The following is a 23453-nucleotide window of genomic DNA, read 5'->3' as shown; positions in this document are numbered from 1 at the left end:
ATGCACAGTATCTTTATATCAATGAGGACTTGAACCCTATTGAATATGAGCAGTATCGGAGAAATAAATATACAATAATCTCCCCTTGAAGTTGAGAAAATTCTCCTTGTTTGCGCGATTAAGTACACAGTTTCCATCTTATTCTTTCCAAACTTGCACAGTGTTTATAGCAGTTGAGTGATTCAGGCCCCCATGGGCCTCTTGTTCTATAAATGCAGAGACATTTTATCCCTCACTAAATTGCTCACATGCTTTTGAATTGAATATTGCATGCGAATATTTGCATTTATTCGTATCACAAGTCAATACACAGTTATTTCATTATTTATTGGGTTGCCACTTTAAATAAACCATGTTGTCAGACAAGAGAAAATTTTGGGGAGCACATCAATATGCATAATGATAACAACATCAGTTTGACATGCTTGAAAGTTATCAATTCTTAGACACTTCTGTACTTGAACAAACAAAGAGAACACCCATGCTGTCAGAGATAATGGAAATTAGCAGCCCTTAATCACAATCAAAGGGAATACACCATGAATGGCCAAATTTTTTAAATTGGATTTTAACCCTTTCAGTGCGGGAACCTTATTTTAAAGGCCTTTGCAAACAGTTTGGATCCAGATGAGACGCCACAGAACGTTGCGTCTCATCTGGATCCAAACTGTTTGCTATTATGATAGTATTCTTTGAAAAAAATCGAAGAAAATGCTAATTTTAAAAATTCTGCAGACAACATTTTAGCAGACGACAAATTTCCCAGCATGCAAAGGGTTAAGCAATAGTATTTCAATCACATCACAACTATCATTTAACTCAAACTGTTTCTTGAATAGCAGGTTAACCAGTATTAACTGCGCATACTTACATGTATGCCAGTAAATGATTAATTGATATCTTAAGCAAAGTAGACTTGTTGAAACAAAACATTAAACTCCATAGTTACAATGGGAATGAATTTCTAGTCAAAATAAAATATATGGATGGAAATAAATTTGTCTACAGGAGTTTTCAACCTTGGACAGAATCAAAGATAAACACAAAAAATAATTATTTTTTAATAACAAAGTATGATACTGAAATAGTATTTTATTGAGGATATAAAAGTTATACAATGCTAAAAATACTTGTCATTGTATGCGCATGCGCGAAATACATAGTTAAGGGGCACGAATGTACAAGAACATAGCATAAGTAATAAAGTATCTTCATATTATCTCCACAACAAAAAACCAGTTGATTAATAAACAAGAGCTGTCAGAGAACAGCGCGCTCTACTATTTGAGTGCTTGATGACGGTATAACGTAAGCCATCATGGAGAGGGGGGAGGGGGGTATAATGTGGGTGGGTGGTCATTTAATAGATGATCTTTCAAAAATAAGAATTTTTTTTTTCTTTTTTGGGGGGGGGGGGGGGGTGATTCTGGAGTGGGGCAAGGGGGATGGTTTGGGTGGAGTGCATTGTGGTATGTCAGATAAGTGTTGTTTTGTCAAAGTGTGAATCAAATGTGATCATTAATAAAGAAGTTATGGCAATTTAAGCAAAATGTTAAATTATCTAAGTATAAAAGGGGCCATAATTCTGTCAAAATGCTTGATACAGTACTGGTGTCTGCTTTTGTTTATAAATTGGGATCATGTTGGTAAAGAAGTATGCAAAATATGAAAGCAATATGTCAAAGGACATAGAAAATATTTGAGGTGGTACGCAAACTTTAACATAGATTTATCAATACGCATATTCCAACAATAATTCTGTCAAAATGCTTGATACAGTTGTCTGCTCTTGTTTAAAGATTGGGGTCATGTTGGTATAGAAGTATGCAAAATATTAAAGCAATATGTCAAAGGACATAGGAAATATTTGGGGAAGTACGCAAACTTTAACATTTGCCCGCTAACGGGAACGCCGACGCCGGGGTGCGTATGATAGCTCCACTATATATATTTCATATATAAAAGTCGAATAAAAATTTATGTCCACTGTGAATTTTCTCTGCACATTTGTTCATACCAACAAAAACACAATTTGTGTTTTGTCAAAACATGCGAGTTAAGATGGGTAAATCGGCATAAACTTGGTTATTATGAATTATAAGATACATGTATTTAATTTGTTTAAAATTCTTCGTTCTTATTCATATAATGGTTTGAGATTGAGAAAATAATGTTGACATAAATCTTTATTTACATTCACTTGGTTTAATAGTTGTTTTAATGTCATAATTAATTTATTACACTAATAGTAGGGGACCATGTTGCATTTAGAGTAACATGTTTTCCCTTAATATGAAATCCTTTTTAAGCATCATAATTAACGTCAAAAAAATGCGCCTTGTCTTGTGGAAAATGGGGCTTTATGCATGTGCTTAACAGTATTTTCCAAGATAAGCCTAAACTGGATTTTCGCTAAAGAGACTTCTTTAATCAAACAATACCATTAAAGCAGAAAATGCTGTCCCTGCCTAGCCTGTTCAGACTGCACAGGCTCATACTGAGGTCGCTATGCACAAGCATTAAACCATTTTTCATAGAGAGGCTCAACTATACATGTATTAAGCAAAACATATGTTTAAATGCATGTTACATTATTTTGCAACCTGAGAAAGTAATACGAGTTCATTTGTGCATGTTTACCTGGGATCAAAACAGAGTGATTGGCTAAAAAAGACCCTGTATTAATTTACAGTTCAATAGCTTCTTTTTATGTCCCCCACCACTATAGTGGGGGACATATTGTTTTTGCCCTGTCTGTTGGTCTGTACATTGGTCTTTTGGTTTGGTCAAACTTTAACATTTGCCATAACTTTTGCAATATTGAAGATAGCAACTTCATATTTGGCATGCATGTGTATCTCAGGGAGCTGCACATTTTGAGTGGTGGAAGGTCAATCTCAATGTCATCCTTCAAGGTCAAAGGTCAAAAAAAAAAAAAAAAAAGTCAAAGCGGCGCAGAATGGGACATAGTGTTCCTGACAAACACATTTCTTGTTGAAATTGCATGTACCAGGTTTAGACCTGAAAAAAAAAGATATCCAATTTAAGTGAAATTATGGGCATTTTTAACCAGGTTTTTCGAAGGAAAAAACTGGTTATTAGATTTGCGAATGCGGGCGGGCTGGCTGGCAAAACAAGCTTGTCCACTCTCTAATTCAAATAGTTTTCATCCGATCTTTACGAAACTTGGTCAGAAGTTGTATCTAGACAATATCTAGGTCAAGTTCGAATATGGGTCATGTCGGGTTAAAAACTATGTCACGGGGTCACTTAGTGCGTTTTAAACATAGAGCATGTTGTCCGCTCTCTAATTCAAATAGTTTTCATCCGATCTTTACGAAACTTGGTCAGAAGTTGTATCTAGACAATATCTAGGTCAAGTTCGAATATGGGTCATGCCGGGTCAGAAACTAGGTCACGAGGTCGAAAAACAGATAGATTTTGAAACAAGGGGGGTAATTGTGATGAACAATCAGTAGCAATGCACATTTTGAGTTGCAGTTGTCTCCCTTTATCAGACTTTTTTTTATTGAAAACCTGGTTTTGTGACAATTTTGTCCCTTGTCCACTGTTGAATCGAGCTGAAAAGAATTTACAGGTCAAAAGGTTTGGTTTAAATGTGGTAACTGACCAATTATCTGCAACTGATCTTCCTACCAGTTGTTTATAAAAATTATATATTATATTCGATATTTACATGACTGTCCCAGTCCTCTAAGCTGAGCGGAACTGTCTTTTTATTAGGATCAGAGTTAGTGTTTGTGTGTCGTATGAATAGATATTAATGCAGGAAAACAAATAATTTTTGTCGTCAGTTGTCAAACGAAACTACGGTTGATATTCAAATGCATTATTTTTCTCTTTCCGGAATATAATTGTTTTAGTATGTTGATGCTGCATTAACAAATATAAATGTATATGAATTGAAAATGTCACAAATAAACAACAGTTGCGATAAGACACCTATAAACATAGCATATACTGTTAGATGCGTCTAATGTCACTTTAATTGCATGTAATCATAAATAGGAAATCTCATACAAGAAAATAGAATTATGGAATTTAATATTCATGAATATTAATTAATATATGTTTTTTAACAGTAACAAAACAACAACCTGTACTCATTATAGAATATAATACTTGCTTGCAAGAAGTCCAAATGTTTTTTTAGATTTCTCATTATCATTTTAGTAAGTTTGAGTTATAAATAAAAGGATATTTTACACTGTTTGACAGGATACTATTGATAACAGAATCTAAATACAAATATTTTATTAATAACCTGAAGAAGCTATCAAAATATTTCCCTCACCATCAACTACTGCAATCATTCATAGTTCCTGATGACCTCAATGAGGTCTGAGTTGAGGTCAGTCCTAGACGGGTACAGCACTTTCAAGTCACCATTGCTGTCCATAATCTTCACCTGCTCCACCACCAGACACTCACGCCCTCCTGTATCAGCCCCAGCTGGTGTACCTTCTCCAGCCCCTGCAGAGTCAGAATCAGACCCACTGCTGGCGGCGGCGACCCCTCCCCCAGGCCTGCCCAGTCCCAGGTCCAGCATGCGGTACAGCAGCTCCTCCAGGATCTTCTTGCAGGTGTCCAGGCTGGTAGTGGAGGTGACCTCTACCAGGATGTCAGTTGTTGTCTTCGAGATCTGAACAAAGCAACAATGTAACCTTAACTCAGACAAGTGACAAATTTAACCAATTGTTTCCCAGTGTTGACATGCTCAGGCGGACATGTGCCATATAAAACCAATGGTTATTGCGCAAGCAGACATGTGCCTTATTAAACAAATGGCTAGTGCTAAAATTGTATGGAGTTTAAGATTGCTGATGCGAGATTATCAAAACATAATGCTTTTGACCCATAGACAAGAAATAATTAATTATCAATATTAACACAATGTGTACACTTGTAAGACTTTAATCAATTTATTAAATGCATAATAGAACAAGTTATAAACAAGGGACAAAATTGTCACAAAACCAGGTTTTCATTGTGAAAAAAAAATCTGATAAAGGGAGACAACTCAAACTGAACTTTTGAAATGAACAAACAAAATTAACCCCCTTTGTAAGTTTGTTTTAAAATAAATCTATTTTTAGTCGTGGCGACCTTGACATTGGAGATATTGACATGATTCTTTCGTGCGACACACCGTCCCATGATGGTGAAAAAATGTGCCAAATGATTTTAAAATCTCATAATGAATGACATAGTTATAGCCCAGACAAGCTCATTTATGGCTATTTTTTACCTTTGAACTCAAAGTGTGACCTTGACCTTGGAGATATTGACGTAATTATTTCGCGCGACACACCGTCTAATGATGGTTAACAAATGTGCCAAATGATTTTAAAATCTCACAATGAGCGACAAAGTTATGGCCCGGACAAGCTTGTTCCGCCAGCCCGCCAGCCAGCCAGCCAGCCCGCCCGCATTCGCCAATCTAATAACCAGTTTTTTCCTTCAGAAAACCTGGTTAAATATATAAGTTGTTTTCACAATTCTGATCATGTGGTCAAGGTTGAATAAAAATATCCGAATAAAACTCTTCATGTGATCAAATAATAGCTGTTGTTGTCTCAAAGGCGGTCATAATGTCAATGCATGTGCCTGTGACAATAATAACAATTAGCTAGCAAGTATTGTTATTAACAGGCAATTAAAGGATAAGCAATCATCGATTGTGACAAAACACAAAGTGAAACTTTTGTTACAAACTTACGGCATTTAGGCAAGGTAAACTTTGTAATATATTAATAAATCTGTGTTTAATACATCAATAAAACCCAATTATGTATGTTTATGTGTAAATAGTTTTTCCAAACTCAAAAATACCCTTAATTTCTTTCTTTGAATCATGCTGTTCACACTATGTTAGACCTTTCATAAATCAACCACATGTTAACATTTACTTATTGAATTTACTATGCTATGTCCCTCCAGGATTAAACATTTTATAAAATTATTTCTCCTCATATGCCAGTTTAGCCTGTAAATTGTGACGGTTTGATAGTGTTATGTCATTCTTTTGATTTTTAAAAGCAATGACCAATAAATACTTTTTCGGACGTGACATCAATGACACCTGATGATGATAATTTAAAAATACATTTCCACTAAAGTAATACAAACTCATGAGTAAACAACAATATTTTCGTTTTCAAATTCATATTCACTTTAAATAATTTGTGTTATTTTACAAAGTTATCTGTAAATGAGTCATTGTTTACATTGCACTGTTTGCATACCACTGGGTGGGGTTAAAGCAATACTACCAACTGACAAACCGTCCAAAAAGTGGTCACCTGATAACAACCTTCACTTTTGCAATTACCTTTGACTAATAGCTGTCCTCAGGTTGGGATTTATAAACATGTCTAAATCACCACCTCTTTTGGAAACATTGAAAAAAGCTGTTTCAGATTCAGTTATGATATTTGTGAGGAAACAGTAATACTGAAGATTTACCATGCTCTAAAATAGCCAATATATGCATCTTTTGACGATTTAAAAACCCGAAAATTATAAAGCTTTGCAACGCGAAATGAATTAATAATTTGGAGAGTTCTGTTGTTGTCGTTTTATTTTGTGAAACTATGAGAATTGGTTATATGAAGAATTGAATACACCTGTCAGTGTATCTGGAAGGATGGCCGAGTGGTCTAAGTGGGACACATTTCATTTCATCACTATACTTGCTTGACATACATACAAAAAATCCCTTCCTACCGACCCACCCAAATTTACCTGGGTCGGGTTATGCCAAACAAACAATTTTTTAAGGATGACCTAGTTCAAAGAAATTTAGATCAGAAGGAACTAGGTTCGACAGATATACTACATATGATGCATTTCTAGCAGGTTCTTTTCGTTCTGAAAGAAGAACAGGTACTCAACAAAGACCATTTGAAGGCAGACCTAGAACAGGAGGACCTGCCAGAGAACCATTCAAAAAGACACCAGTTCCAGCTGGGCAAGGCAATGGGTTCAGTGCTCGAAAGTGACTCGGTAAGAATAATGTTGTACAATCTGGAGATACCTGTCGCTTAAAACACTTTCTAACAAAGTGGAAACTTGTAACTCAAGACAAATGGGTTCTGTCAATAATTCAACTGGCTACAAACTAGAGTTTTTAGAGAAACCAAAATTTCAAGGTGTAAAAGAGACAAAGATCTCAGCAAAAAATTCAAGTTTTCAAGACGAGATAGACATTTTATTAAAAAAAGATGTGATTATGACTGTTCCTGCCAGTCAAAAATTAAACAGTTTTTACAGTACACTGTTTCTAGTAAAAAAGAAAACAGGGGGGTATCGACCAGCAATCAATTTAAAACCTCTGAACAAGTATCTCCGGAAGGTTCATTTCAAGATGGACACATTATCAACAGTACTCAATCTTGTAAAGAAAGGAGACTTTGGTATTTCAATAGACCTAAGAGATGCTTATTTTCACATTCCAATACATCCGAAGCATCGCCGTTATCTGAGGTTCAGTGTTCAGGGCCAGGCTTATCAGTTCAAGCTCTTTGCTTCGGTGTGACATCAGCCCCAAGAGTTTTTACAAAAGTAGTTCAAGTAATAGCTGCGTATTTGAGACAACAGTCAATAAGACTTGCCACATATCTAGACGATTGGATAGCTCTCAATCAGACGTTTCAGGGGCTAATTGTGGATCGAACATTTATTCTGACCACATTAATAGAGCTAGGATTCATGGTCAATCTGTCAAAATTCAGTCTTGTCCCAAGTCAATGTCTAGAATACATAGGGTCTGTTCTCCATCTCGACAAGGGTTTAGTATATCCCACACAAAACAGGGTTATGGCTATCAAACAAGCAATCCTGAAGTTAAAAACACAGAACAGTATGGCTCAGGATTATTTACATCTGTTGGGTTTGATTGCATCATGTTTACAACTGGTTCCGAATTCACGACATTTCATGAGACCAATTCAAATGCATGTTCTCAAGCATTGGAAAGCTTCAGAAGACAGTTTAGACAAACAGATTCCGTTATATCACAATGTGTCATGTCACATGAACTGGTGGTCATCAGAAGCCAAAATTTTAGCAGGCAAATCCTTTATCCCTATTAGCACACAGGTCACAATTGTAACAGATGCTTCACAGAAGGGATGGGGAGGACATTTGAACGATCAGATTGCTCAAGGCAAGTGGACAAAAGATCAGAGGCTGTGGCACATAAATTGTTTGGAGATGCAGTCAGTAATTCAGACGGTCAAACATTTTTTACACCAGTTGAAACAACAGTATGTTTTGATTCGATCAGACAGTCAGACTGTAGTACAATACATAAATCGTCAGGGGGGAACAAAGTCAATTCAGTTATGTTCTCAGTCATGGGATTTGTGGAACTTAGCAATTGCCAACAATATACAATTGAAGGCAGTACACATTGCAGGAAAGAACAGTCACCTAGCCGATCGATTGAGTCGCAGTATATTTTATCCAACAGAGTGGATATTGAATACAGCGATAGCAGAGAGGATATTCAAAATTTAGGGACAACCTCTGATAGATCTCTTTGCGACAAATCAAAACAAAAAGACATCACTATTTTGCAGTTGGTCATACCATCCACAAGCGTATGCAACAGACACATCAGTCACATGGGACCAAATCTTTGCATACGCTTTTCCACCAATTCCTCTGATACCAAGAGACATGAAACAATGTCAGTGTCAGATCATTCTAATCGCACCACATTGGCCAAGAAGGTTTTGGTTTTCTCAGTTACTGGAACTTCTCATAGCAGAACCAATAGCACTTCCTGTTCAGGACAATCTATTATCACAGGAAGGGATTCTTTATCCCAATGTAAAAAATCTCAGCCTGACTGCATGGCTATTATCAACAAACAGTTTGCAACAAAAGGGTTTTCTTCAGAAACAAGAAAATTATTGTTACAATCATGGAGGTCAGGGACTAAAAGAGACTACTCAGCTAAATTCAGGAAGTTCTGTAGCTGGTGTGCAGAAAGGGAAATTGATACCTTTTAGATATCTTTGAATGAAACAGCTCAGTTTTTAACAGATTTGTTTCATTCAGGTCTACAATACAGGACTATTGCAGGCTATAGGTCTATGCTTTCCTCTGCTTTACCACCTGTAGATAAAATACCAGTGGGTCAACATCCATTTATTATTAGACTGCTCAAAGGGGTTTTTAACAGTAGACCACCAGTAAATAAAATTGTACCTGAATGGAATTTACTTATTGTTTTTCAGGTCTTAAAAGAGTGTCCCTTTGAACCTATGAACAAGGCACCGCTGAAGTTTGTGATGTGGAAGACTGTGTTTCTAATAGCAATTACCACCTTTAGACACTGTGGTGTTCTTCAGTCTCTTACACTTGGAGAAGAAAATGTTAGTGTACAAAAAAGGGTGTAACTTTTGTAAGAAAGGGTTTAAGTAAGCAGGATCGAATTGGTCATATTAGTCCAAATATTTTTATTCCTGCATTTCCAGAATCAAAGTTGTTGGACCCAAAGCGTGCACTCACAATATATTTGAGAAGAACTGAACAATTTAGACACATAAATAATTCAGAAGAGTTAAAATTATTTGTTTCCTATGTGAAACCTCATAAACCTGTATCGTCGCAAACTATTTCCAGATGGATTGTAAAGGCTATTAAATTTGCATTATAAACGTAAGAATATGGATGTTCAGAGTCAAGGACACTCAACTAGAGCAGTAGCCCCATCATGGGCATTGTACAAAGGACTTTTTATGAAAAGTATCATAAAAGCAGCCGATTGCACAAAAGAGTCCGCTTTTACGCGTTTCTATTTAAAGAGTGTAAATGTTAATTTTCTTGAATAGAAAGTTCGAGATTTACATATGAGCGAGTTCATGTTGGGAAAAGAACTATTTATGGATATGAATTGTTTTTGCACATTACTATAAGAATATGTTCTAGGAACGAACAGAAAATGTTGAGGGACTATATTTTGAAGTCATATAGTTGTTATGAATTTAATTAAACTGAAGGCACAATGAGGAAGGCGATGAAGACCTGAAGATACTTCTGGAATCAGTGGTAAGAACTTATTAAGTTCATATTTATCCCACCCTTCATTCAAATTGCGTTGGAATCTTTAGATATCCAAAATGTATGTCAAGCAAGTATAGTGATGAAATGAAATTGGAATTTTTGTATCAAAAAATAATTTTATGAATAATATACTTGCTTGACATACCACAATTCCCTCCGTTCTGAAAGGCGCTTGATCGCCGAAAAGAACTGACGAAGGATAGTATTTCTATATGAACACCGTTTACTGACTTCCGGTAGACTGGTTTCTGAATTTGGGTTGATTTTAATTAACCCAAAGAAAATGAGGGCGAGTTGTAGAAAATAAACCGAAAGTATCCAAAATGTATGTCAAGCAAGTATATTATTCATAAAATTATTTTTTGATACAAAAATTCCAATTTTACTCCAGGACTTCAGGGGTCAGTGGTTCGAGCCCTGCTGAGTTTTACCTTTTTTTCTTTCTTTAATTTTATTCTTCATTGTTTAATGGAGCTTTTTATATTCAATGTTTACATTTATCAATATAAAGCATTTAATGACAAACTTCAAAACATGCCAAATTCTTTGGAAAAGGCTCCTTTAAGGAGCAATGGAAACAGACAGTGGGAGAAAAATTATTAAAAGTTAAAGAGATATTGAACTATATATTAATTTATACAGAAATGAGAAATGGCAGCTTCATGCTTCTGTCAGTGTACCTTGGTTTTGTCACTGTTGGTGATGGGAGGGAATGAAATCACCTTGCCATCTCTGTCCACAACGCATGGGTACTGAGTCTTTCCTTCAATCAACTTCAAGTATCTGAAATACAAGGCATCTGCTTTATATGCTGCAGTTGAGACATTGAATTAGAGAACTTGCCCACACACTCAGTCATGAATAACCCTTACCCAGCACCTTTGCACCTTGTGTATGAAATCTCATTTGAGATTACTTGTGCCACATCACTTGTGCACACCAACTCCAAATTCTCAGTTTTGAGAAAAAAGAGATTGTAAACAAACTATTGTCAAAATGTCAACATAAGAGACTCTTGTTATTAAAAAATTTCAACATAAGAGACTCTTACTTTTATAATGGGAAGGCAACACATCCAAAATAGGTAGATAACATAAGCCGGATTTCCACAATAATTTTAAGCTAAACATTATTTTGTTTAACTTACTTGTGTATTCCAGAATATGTGTTTCTCTTCTTTTCTTTTCTCAATTCTTCAGCTTTCAATCGCAGATCTTCAAACAATTTTTCTCCACTGACCTCTTTCTGTTGGAACAGTGGCACTATCTGTGGAGAATTAAGAAATATCATTGGCACTATCTGTAAGGCACTCAGAAATACCAGTTGTGCTATCAGAGGAGAATTCAGAAATATAGTTGGCATTACATGCACAACTGGCACTGTAGTGCTTTCAGAAATATTATTGGCTTTATCTGTGGAGCCTTCATAAATATCATAAAATCTATCAGTGGGGCATTCAGAAATATAATGGGCAGTTTATGTGAAGCATTCATAAATATCAGTTCACAGAAGCTGAGATAGAGTATGGAAGCTTCGTTCTGGCTTAACTGGGCTCAACTGTGTAAAGTCTTATTGGGGATGACACTTCCAGCGTTTATGAATTTGTTCGTTTAAAGGTAGACTCTCCTTAATGAAAATCCAGGTCAGGCAGAAAGTGTTGTTCCACATTAGCTTGTTAAATTATGTTCGGGACTGAAAAGCATTTATCTTGTCTATTATCTTGGTCTTCTCAGTAATTCAGAACTGTTTACGTTTGCGTGTGACAGTTATGCAAGTTATTTGCCATGTTTTTCATGTACAAAGATGACCAGTAGCAAAATTTTAAGATGTATATACCAGTTAAATGCTACTATAACTTAGGGTGTTAAACTAATTGGTGATTTCTTAAGTGTAAACAAGAGATGTATTTGTCAGAAACACAATGCCCCCGTTTGCGCCGCTCTGAAGCCATATATTTGAACTTTGACCTTGAAGGATGACCTTGACCTTTCACCACTCAAAATGGGCAGCTCCATGAGATACGCATGCATGCCAAATATCAAGTTGCTATCTTTAATATTGCTTAAGTAATGACCACGGTTAAAGTTTAGTGACAGACACACAGATATACAGGCCAAAAACAATATACATGTACCCACGATCATTCGATCCGGGGGCATAAAAAAACAACAGCTGTGTGCAAACAAAGTTTTCACTCATCTACTGTTTTCACATTTCACTGTATGCCATAGTATTAAAGAAGCCAAATACATGGTTTTAATACTAGCTAGAAGCGGTTTTTGCTTAAGTTAGAGAATTCTCTGATCAAAACATGTCATTTCGTGATCATGCTCGTCGGATTTTAGGGAGCTGTAGCAAAAGCAGTACCGGTATATATTGCGATTATGCATACATTGGACTGCAATATATTAAGTTGCAGTATAAAAAACTGTAATTCAACTATCTTTTGTTACGGTAAGCTTAAAGCACTTGTAGATCGAACTTGTCATTCTAAGCAATTCTGTCAAACACAAAACGTTGTAACATTTATCAAGAAATTTTAATTAATGGTTCATTACATTATCACAGAAAATGACATCATGTTTATGATATAACATACCTGAAGTAGCTGTGGAAATTGTGCATCATAAGTCAAGGGAAACCGAACACTATTCAAGTCATGTGTAGCCACTGTTCCAGCTTGACGGTTCTCGCAAATTGTGTCATGTAGTTTAGTCTGAAAGTAATTGTAAATAGTTAAAAAATGAAGGACAGCTTGGCTGATTTGTTATGTCCTTGTTACAGGCAAATTTATTTTTTCAAACTTTAAATTGCATACACTTTGAATTCCTTCTATTTAGGAGTGTAAATAATAAGAATATTGTGACTGTGTGTTTTCTATCCTTAAGTCACATTCTTGGATAACGGTCCCCCATTAACCAATTCAAGTCTTAGTCCGCACAGGCTATTCAGGGAAAACTCTTTCCGCCTAAACAGTTGGATGTTGGGTAAGAAAAGGCATGCTTAAAATGAAAAAAACTATTAAAGCGGAAAGCATCATCCCTGACAGCATGTGCGGGACTGCAAATGCTAATCTGGCAAAACTTTTTAAAGTGTAGTTCCCTTAAATTGCTGTAACTTAGATTAAACTGATGTAAATATTTGAATACTTTTAGCACCTTTTGGCTTTATATTAAATAGGAAAGTAATGTCAGCGCCCTCACACTACTTTGGGGGAAGGGGTCCGCAGCCCTTAGGAGGGGGAATTGTTTGTAAATGGGGGAATATCTATAACGAGAAACAGCAACTGTGTTTAGCTGTTATAAACATATATTTCTATATATGTGACTGTCTATAGGACAGAAAGGTGGACTTTAACTCAATCTATTTAACAGTTATCTTATTTAAAAGTCCAACATTATGTCCTTTTTGTTCCTAAAACAAGCTAGCGCTGTGTCCAGTTGCGTGCAAAGTTTGTCTTAAACTTGTATTCAAACACTGCAACTTCAATATATCGCGGTTGACTGATTTTATCTCAGCAAATTCTCAATTTAAAACAAGTTATTTTGGGATTATGCTACAAAATTGTAACCGTGAAAAAGGCGTGATATACTGGAGTCAATTTTCAACTATAAATCAGCGATTTTGTTTTGTTTTCTCATTTTCTGAGGGGGAAAAAATCAGTTCTGAGGGAAAAAAATATACTTTTCAGGTGGGGGAATGCCACCTAAATTCGGCGGCAGATCTGATAGATTGAGGGCCCTGAATGTTCTATATTTTCCTTATAAAATATATTGAATACCTTGATCTGCTATCTTGAATGGTAATTTCAAACAGAAATCCTTAAAATTTAAGAATTTACAAAATTTTCCATCAAGTATGCAATTATAAATTAACTTAAGTGAGTCAAACAAATATATTTATAATTACAAAATGCTATTCCAGCAAGTATACGTTCATATGAATACTTGATGTGTCTGATATATATAGCTTAAGCATGGTGGAATATTAAAAATTCCCTTGGTGTGTCTTTTAATCGGAATGTGTTTCATAAATGCAATTTCAGGATTTTGAAAAACTAATTTAATTCAACTTTTTATAGTAATTTAAACTATAAGAAAACAATTATATATATATTTTTTTCAATTTGGGAGGTTTTTCAAATTGGGAATATTTAACTATTATGCTTTGAGAATTGGTCATTTTAGCAGATCCATAGAAGAGGCCTGGTCGATAACTTAAAATTAGTCAAATCAATGCACTACTTTGTTCATTATAAATAATAACAATAATACCTGCAAAGTTATGAAACTTTTGAATTTGCTGCTCAAATCAAGGTGACGCACTATACAGCATATGATGTACTGCCTAACAGAAAGAACTGCTGGTGTAACTGTGACTACATTTGAATCCGAGGTAATGCGCAGAACAGACAACTGATTTCTGACGACTTCTGTCTCAACTGCTGTTTTCTTGCCCTTTTTACGTTTCTTCTTGTCTTTGCTATTTCCATCAGATGTTTTACTTTCCTTTTTCCATATATTATGCAGGTATTCTATAACAGACTTTGTTTTAGACTCTTGTACCATTTTACCAAAGCGCCTATCTGTGAACTTATTGCCAATCAGTTTTAATTCTTTGAGCTTGGGACATAAGCTAAGTGTTGATGGAACTTCAGTGAGTTTATTGTTTGTTAAATCAAGCAAATTTAGATGTGGAAGGGCATCAACAGTTGAATCAACACATGATATATTGTTATCACTTGCAATGATCTGACTCAGATGGACCAGGCTGGAGTCAAATATTCCATCTGGAAGACTTTCTATCTGGTTGTTTGATATATTGATAACATGTAGGTTAGTAAGGGAAGAAAGGTTGGGGATATCCTGCAGTTGATTGATACTTAAGTTCAGCGTGTCCAGCTCATTAAGATTTTGAATCTCAACAGGAACGGACTTCAGCTTGTTGTTGGAAACATTAAGCAGCTTGAGACTTGTCAATTTTCCAACTTCGGGCGTGAGCTCTTCTAGTGCGTTATTGCACAACACTAACTTCGTCAATGATGAAAGTTTGCCAATTCCATCTGGGACGATTGACAGTTTTGTGCTTGAAATTTCAAGATAGTTTAGTAATGTTAATTCAAAAATTCGTTCATCGATACCCCTTTCCTCGAGTCGATTTGATATTTCCTGACCATTTAATACAAGTTCTCTTCGATTTTCTGATTCCACTTGAGAAACCTCGAGCCATGCATTCGCCATTTCGAAAACCTCCGTTTTAAAGAGTGCCGAGTCTAGCCGGGAGCTAGTCAAAACGGCCCCAAGTCAAAACGACCCTAGTCAAAACTAGTCAAAACGGCCCCGCTTTGGTCAAAACGTCCCCAAAGTCAGTTTTAATGATGGTCAAAACGGGCCCAATGTGAAACAAAGAACTTTGTTCAATATTTTTTTTTTGACGATATACATGTTACATAATCAAACATAATACTTAACAAGAAATACATGTATGGGTACGAATATGAGTAATTTCGATGTTTATCAGAATGAGTTAATTCTCTTTTTATCAATTAGTTTCCAATAGTTGTAAAACATAATAATTTACAATAAAGAAAACCAAAGAGCTGAAGGGTTGTAAGTTCCTTCTTTTTTCCATAACCATGGCACCACACACTTGGGACTTGTTCCTCACTGAACAGCACCATCTGGATGTCGCATTCCTTCGTTCCTGTATGTCAGAAACATCGCAGTAAGTAATAATTAGAATAAAAGTTTAACTGGTAAAATACCAGATATATTAACTTTATTTGAATCGTGCTATCCAATTAATTAAGGTGCGCACTATACAACACCTTTAACACGTGCAAAACATTAAACTAACACGTTTTACTAATTAATATACCAATTAACTTTAATTGAATAATAAATGACAATTAATTAAAGTACGTGGTATATAGCACCTTTCACACCTCTTACATACAGATATTTTACCCGTGAAATGTACCGACACAAGTGTGAAAGAGACGTTAAAATTGACAACCGTATAGTCAGATAATTAAAATACATTATTGCTAATTACTAAATAAATTCATAATAAATATATAAATTATAAACTAATGATCATTTTATAACAAAAGTCAATAAATGTTATAAATTAGTTAATTACCAAATTTTTGTATCAACGGGAAATAAGTTGTATCAATTTTTTACGGGCATATAACTTTACAACATATGAATATCCATGGGTGTCCACGAGGAGGTCTTTACCATTCTGTGAGCCACCAGTAATCAGCGTGAAGGTATCTGCCACATCCTCAACATGGTCCCTCGGTACTGGAAGATCAAGTAGAGATGCTTCTACAAAGTTTATAGTTTTGATTAAAAGTGTTTGTAAATTTTGTAAAAAAAAATAAAATAAAAATAATCAATATGCTTTTCATGAAGCACCCTTTTTGGAAAACGTCCAAAAACTCACAACGGAGACCTTAAATTCCGTCGAAATAAAACAATAAGATAGTTAAATCTATATGATGTTGTCTCGCTGAGTCCGTATCCGGTGCTACTTTTCCAATACAGTGAAATTAATAATTCGTGAAGACAAGATACATATTGCCGCATCAAGAATACGTTTAATACAGATATTTCTGGACATTATTACAATTTAAAATCTGTAATCTGAATGTCGTAGAAAAGAATTAACAGGTTAAAAGAATTAGTTAAAATGTGGTAACACCGTAACTGACCAATTATCTACAACTCATCTTGCTACCAGTTGTTTATAAAAAATATATATTACTTTCGATATTATACATGACTCACCCAGTCCTATAAGCCGAAATGATCCGTAAAACAAAATTTTGCCTTTGTATCGTATGAACGAATCTGCATGAAAACTACATTAGACTCACATCGTACATCGAATCATTTCTGTCGTCAGTTGTCATAACGAAAGTACGGTTGATATTCAAATGGATTATTTGTCTCTTTCCGGGAGATTGTTTTAGTATGTTGATGCTGCATTAACAAATATAAGTGTATATGAAGTGAAAACACAAAAAATAAACAACGGTTGCGATAGACACCTATATACTGTTAGATGCCCATAATATCACTTTAAGCTCCTTTCATTCCTTTAAAGTTAACTTCAACAACGACTTCGAATGTGATCAAAAGTAATCAAATACCTTTTGATTGTGATACAACTGTGATATAATTATAATATAACTACAATTAATCTAATTTCTCCAAGACACATATATACCATAATTAACTTGCGCATTTTCAATTACCGGTAAGTACCAACGCAATCAGTAATTTGTAAGATAGTTAAAAGATTAAGAATTATACTAGAACACGACGCAATCAATGTTTGAATTTAATGTTTGTATGTGTGTGTGTAATATAAACTAAATCCTTTAAAGCTGTAATTACATATTTAACTAACGAAATAACGAATTTATTTGACAAAACAATACATCAATGTCATTCTAAGATAGAGAAAATAACAGAATTACATTCAATATATCCTTTTTTTTTCTTCTCTACCCAATCTGATTTTCGAGTAGGGCCGTTTTGACCAACTTAAAATCTGACTTAAGGTCGTTTTGACAAAAGTGGGGCCGTTTTGATTATTTATGGGGACGTTTTGACCAACTTTTGGGTCGTTTTGACTAGGGGACGTTTTGAATTGGGGCCGTTTTGACTGTAAACCGTTAACCGGTCACACGCTGTATCGGTAAATGTACAGTATCAACTCAAATCTCCAAGCAGAGTTGTTGTTCCATGCTCTCATATAATGTAATGTAATGTAACCGACGTACAAGAGATAGTATCAATTCAGACGTGTGACTGGTTCGGAGCATAGTTTTATCAAATCTAGGTCGCCATTACATAATAACACGTGATTATAGTTTATTAAAAATATAAACCATTCTATTTCATTTGTAAAGTTGTATTTTTATTTTTTTGACATTAGGGGTTGAAAACCAAAAATAAGAACTTCCATTTCGTACAAAATAATACGGACTTGCATATAAACAAATTTTAAATCCTCCATCGTGTATTATTCCTAACCTTTCTTAGTACTTTTTTTATCTAAGACTTTAGAAATTGTATAGGATTTAAAATACTTGTCGACACATTTTATATAGTTTGAATAGTATTTTTAGTAATGTGAAGTTTTACACATTAAAGGATAGTTGTTGTCCTTAAAATCTTACATTAAACATAATCATAGATGCTTTTTCAGAGACAGTCTACTAAACATTTTGAAAGAGTTTCGTCAGCTGGAGCTAGATAATTAATTATTTATGTTTTTCACAAATAATTGTAAGAATAAAAAATAGTTCATAGTAATAAACACACATTATTAAAAGTAACATACAGCTGTAGATTCAGCAATGGGTTAATTGATTGTTATATGTTTTCAATAAGGTTTCACATATTTATTTTGTGTGCAATCTAACTATTTATTTGCAAAAAATGACTGGTATTGTTCGATCCTGACTGAATTGCAAAATTATCTACATTTCGAGCATATTTTTTATGTTATTGATACGTTATGATTTCCATTATATTGTCAAAAATACAAACATAAAACTATATACCCAGCAAACATGCCCATATCGGCCCGATATCGGCTAAATGATGGAATATCGGCAGAGGTTTGCCGATGTTGGGCCGACATCGGACCGACATTTATGTTAAACAAAAAATATTTTGTTAAGAGATGATAACTTTTTGCAATTTTCCATTTTAGTGAATCCATCTGGTTTAATAACGTTTGATTAGGTCGCATATTATTCAATTTATATTTATAGGACAATGTCGGCCCGATGTCGGCCCGTTGTTATCAAAATACTTATAACTCCACAGTTAAAAGTATGATATCGGCCCAACATAGGCCCGATATCATAATTAACACTCAAGAGAAAAGGTAACTTATATTATTTTCTTTTTAATTTCTTGTTGCGTTAAATTTAATTGTCTATGTCTTTTTTAAAAACCGTGAAAGATAGGTCGCATATTATACAATTTATATTTATAGGACAATGTCGGCCCGATGTCGGCCCGTTGTTATAAAAATACTTATAACTCAACAGTTCAAAGTATGATATCGGCCCAACATAGGCCCGATATCATAATTAACACTCAAGAGAAAAGGTAACTTTGATTATTTTCTTTTTAATTTCTTGTTATTAAATTTAATTATTATGTCTCTTTTAAAATCCGTGTAAGATACTTGATAAAAAATCAATATTATCATGTCCAGGAAGAGTAACCGTTGTTAAAAGGAAATACACAGGTTGCTTCCCTTGGCTCTTGAGCAGTGAATCTGCCCAGGCTTTGGAAGTAAACAAAATAAAGTATGTTAACTAAATTTATATCACATAATGTTATAAAATACCTTTCATTTAATAAATATATTTGTCATATTACTTTTTATGTAAATATGCGTTTGAAATATTTGACTTTAAAATATATTCAGTCCTGTATGATCATACAAATAGGCGCGCGACAAAGCTGCATTGACTCAATTTCGAAATTATCAAGGTAGAACTATTCTGTCCTGGGCTTTTTTATTTATTTTTGTTCTGAAACAATTTTATTTGTTTATTCACAAGATCAGACCATTTTTAGAGTGCTGTTTTTCTGAAATTGCTATCTGTCATCAAATGTCACATGTTTTCGCGACTGTTCAATGTTTGTTTAATTTCATGAATGAATAGCTAGTCAGCTATAAGTTGTTCCATAAAATTCTTTCTAATAAATTTTGGTGAAACTGAGAACACTCCGTGTATTATATTAGCAATGTCAAAATCAAGGGATAAAACATACTGGCACTCATACAGACAGGTAAAAAAAATGTCTATACACTTAAATCATGTTTACAATGCTGAGGAATCATGTTCCAATACACCCAATGCAACAGGCCATTTGGCAGCTATTTCTTAGGTAATTACTTATTGTTCTTTTAGTATACAACATAAATTAATGAACTGAGAGCTGTGTACAGATGCTTTGTGTTTCTTTTCAGGTAAGCCATTTGTCTGTATTGGGTGGCCGAAACCGCGCTGATGTGTGCCGGCGCAGTAAGCCATTTGTCTGTATTGGGTGGCCGAAACCGCGCTGATGTGTGCCGGCGCATTCTGAAGCATTGCATGTCAAATGAGGTGGCCAACCAGTACAGCTGGCATGGGAGGAAGAAAAAGGCAGTATTTGGAAAACTTCCATTGGCTGATGCTGTGCAGAGTAAGTTGTCATAGTATGTGTAAAAAGATAAGGTCACAGAACTAATACATTGTCATAGTGCCAGTTACACGGTCTCGGTAGTTTTCAGACTATACTTAAGGGGTCAATATAAAAAATGGGGTCTGTATACAACCCCGCGTTCTAGGCACCTTTAATTACTATGAGGGGGGTGTAGGGGAGGTAATGCAATCAAATGTCACAATAAGGTCTTATATCGAAAACCACAATCACTTCTGAAATTGAAATTTCATGTACCTCGCAATTAATGTCGCTATATATTTCCTAGTATGAGACGTGAAATAAATGACGTATGTATATATAATACTATATAAGGTACCCCTATACGCCTTAATTCGTGTTTATATCGGGTAAAAAAGGGTATGGAGATACATGTATTTAAAGTGGGAACCCCATGACCTATTTCTTAATCAGAGACCCCGTAACTGGCCATATGTGTGAATATATATATACATACAGAATTACATCTGGCTGTTTTCCTTTTTCAAAAGTAGTCTTCATATTGTAATTTAAAAAAGGTTAACAAATAATATTGGTTTATAAACTGCCCAGTATCGTTAATTCTTGCAACCCTGTTTGAACATATAATGGATATAGAATAATATGAGCCAATATGTCATTACCATTTTCAGAAGCTGTCATGCGGTCCTTGAAATGCACAGCTGAAGAAGTTGAACATGAGTGCAGGGAATGGTTTAGAACAGCCTCTGACCGTGACGGTGGAAGAAAAAAGAGGACAGCCAAAAAAAGTGATGAACCGTCCCAATGAATTTTAACTCGTCTGTGTTTGAACTTTTAATTTAGTCTCCTGCTGCAATTTGTTATGATGTAAAGGTCTCTTTGAACTTGAAATTAATGATTTTACACAACTTTTCTTCTAATATGCATAATGATGGAAGCAGTGTATATTTTTTTTTGTTTTTTTTTGCCTTTATTACCTAAATAGCTGTAACTCTGTGTGTTACTTAGGTAAACGTAACTTTTCAATATATTCTTGTTCTAATTGTTTTCATTTGTCATTTTTGAAGAAAACAAGTTTCATGTAGTTTGTATTAATATGTAAGACAATTTTCTCGTAATATGTTTTATTCAAAACTTTCTAGAAATGCCCATAATTTATGTCTAAGTTCAGGGGACATACAAGGTGTTTATTTCTGAAAATACTCAATTATAAAAACCAATTCCCTCAATTCATTTTGAATTTGATAAGTGACAGAACTCAATTATTTTTATTTTCAAGTGATCATTTCCTGGCGAAAACAACAAATAATTTTAATATATGTTAGTTTAAGGTATTTATAACCATAATTTTTATGTAAATAAGTCCCAGTAAACTACCCAATTATATATCATTCAGCAATCTATTGCTCTGTCCTACTGCAATGTATTCATTAACAAATACTGGCTGCTTTATACTGCATAGCATTATTAGTTCTCTTTAAAGGAATGGTCTGACTTAATGGCTTTTTTTTTCAGTATTTTGGGAATGTGACCCCATTCCATGAAATTGGGAAATGTTGTGTCAATATATATATTTACCTGCAGTTCAGAAAAAGTACAACTGATTAACTACAAGTCTTATTCCACATTTCACAGCTAGTATTAACCATTTAAGACTATTCAACAATGAGGAATTGCTTGACTAGATTTAGGGGAAAAAAATGTGTTATGCCATTGAGAACATGGCCCATTACCTTAAAGCGAGATTTCTAGTCACTTGTACATTTACATTTTGTGCCATTACTATGTTGTGTTTTTTTTGCTGGATAGCAATTTGCTGAATTTACTTGTTACAATTTTTTGTGTATCGCATTACTGCTATGTTGTATTTTGCTGACTAGTCTTGTTACTATTTTTTGTGTATCATATGACTACATTGTTGTATTTTGCTGACTAGTCTTACTTGTTACTATTGATTGTGTATCGTATGACTACTATGTTGTATTTTGCTGACTAGTCTTATTTGTTACTATGTTTTGTGTATCGTATGACTACTATGTTGTACTTTGCTGACTAGTCTTACTTGTTACTATTTTATGTGTATGGTATGACTACTGTTGTATTTTGCTGACTAGTCTTATTTGTTACTATTTTGTGTGTATCTTATGACTACTATGTTGTATTTTGCTGACTAGTCTTACTTGTTACTATTTTTTGTGTATCGTATGACTACTATGTTGTATTTTGCTAACTAGTCAGAATTGTTAGTATTTTATGGGTATCGTACGCTATCCAGTTTAAAGAAAGGGTTATTTTATTAATTGCCAGGGTATATAGACCAGTTTTGATAATATGGGTGATATGAACCATTTATACATGCATGTTTGGTAATTTTCCATGTATACAATATGCGTGTTGGATACGTTGGTTTTCTTCATAATTCTCTATTTTATTTTCATTTGCCGAATATTCTATTACCAAAATACAAAACTCAAGTCATTTGGTCATTTAAAATTTTGTTTCAATGTGTTACTTTTTCAGTTTCTGTACCTGTAGAATTATAGAGTCTGTTTAAATAATCTCTTTTACATTTGTTGTTAGTCAATGTATATATTAATTAATTTTACACCATTAGAATAAAAATGTTGGAATTAGTAATAAATCAGTTTAATATTTTCAGTTTCAAGACAGTCGTATAATTAGCAAATACTGTGTTCCAGTTTGGTTGAAAAGAATGTAAAAATAAAATGTTGTCTGAAGAAAATGTTCTTTCATTTATTTAAGAAACTGTTTTAGGCCCTTAACACTACCAACAACAATTAAAAACAATTGAGGCTAGACAGGGACTGAGGAATGGTTAAAAGTATGTCGGCACCATGCTGGCTCAAGAAGGTATCGCCGATATACATACCAATGTCGGGCCAACATCGAGCCGTGTTGCACTCCCGATCTCGGGCCGATATACATACCAATGTCGGGCCAACATCGAGCCGTGTTGCACTCCCGATCTCGGGCCGATGTAATTACCGATGTCGGGCCGATATACATACCGATGTCGGGCCAACATTGCGCCGTGTTGCACTCCCGTTGTCGGGCCGATGTAATTACCGATGTCGGGCCGATATTGAAATAAATATCGGGCCGATATCGGACCGATTTAAAATGTTTGCTGGG

At 34.6% G+C, this 23453-nt stretch overlaps 1 protein-coding gene and 1 long non-coding RNA gene across 2 annotated transcripts; one reads left to right on the top strand and one right to left on the bottom strand.

Moving 5' to 3' along the window:
- Positions 1-312: 312 nt before the first annotated feature.
- LOC127839656 (leucine-rich repeat-containing protein 47-like) lies at positions 313-15373 on the bottom strand. The gene is made up of 5 exons (XM_052368041.1): positions 14370-15373; positions 12695-12811; positions 11243-11361; positions 10776-10878; positions 313-4663 (listed from the first exon to the last, which is right to left on the bottom strand). Exons 1-5 carry the CDS (start codon positions 15333-15335, stop codon positions 4331-4333), a joined length of 1638 nt encoding a protein of 545 aa, XP_052224001.1. The 5' UTR covers positions 15336-15373; the 3' UTR covers positions 313-4330.
- A 4169-nt stretch (positions 15374-19542) lies between these two features.
- Positions 19543-23453, top strand: LOC127839649 (uncharacterized). The gene is made up of 3 exons (XR_008030362.1): positions 19543-19622; positions 20107-20321; positions 20972-23453. It is a non-coding gene; the product is annotated as an uncharacterized LOC127839649 (long non-coding RNA).

This window comes from Dreissena polymorpha, chromosome 1 (genome assembly GCF_020536995.1).
Source record: "Dreissena polymorpha isolate Duluth1 chromosome 1, UMN_Dpol_1.0, whole genome shotgun sequence".
Taxonomy (NCBI): domain Eukaryota; kingdom Metazoa; phylum Mollusca; class Bivalvia; order Myida; family Dreissenidae; genus Dreissena; species Dreissena polymorpha.
This window is presented reverse-complemented; position numbering and strand designations above follow the sequence as displayed.

What these genes read in the sequence shown, in the direction of transcription:
- LOC127839656 (XM_052368041.1), bottom strand. Translation starts at nt 15,335, where the DNA reads ATGGCGAATGCATGGCTCGAGGTTTCTCAAGTGGAATCAGAAAATCGA. An exon ending in AAAGTTTCATAACTTTGCAG is followed by an intron (nt 12,812 to 14,369) that starts GTATTATTGTTA and finishes AATTACTTTCAG; the next exon opens with ACTAAACTACATGACACAAT. An exon ending in ACATATTCTGGAATACACAA is followed by an intron (nt 10,879 to 11,242) that starts GTAAGTTAAACA and finishes CTTGTATTTCAG; the next exon opens with ATACTTGAAGTTGATTGAAG.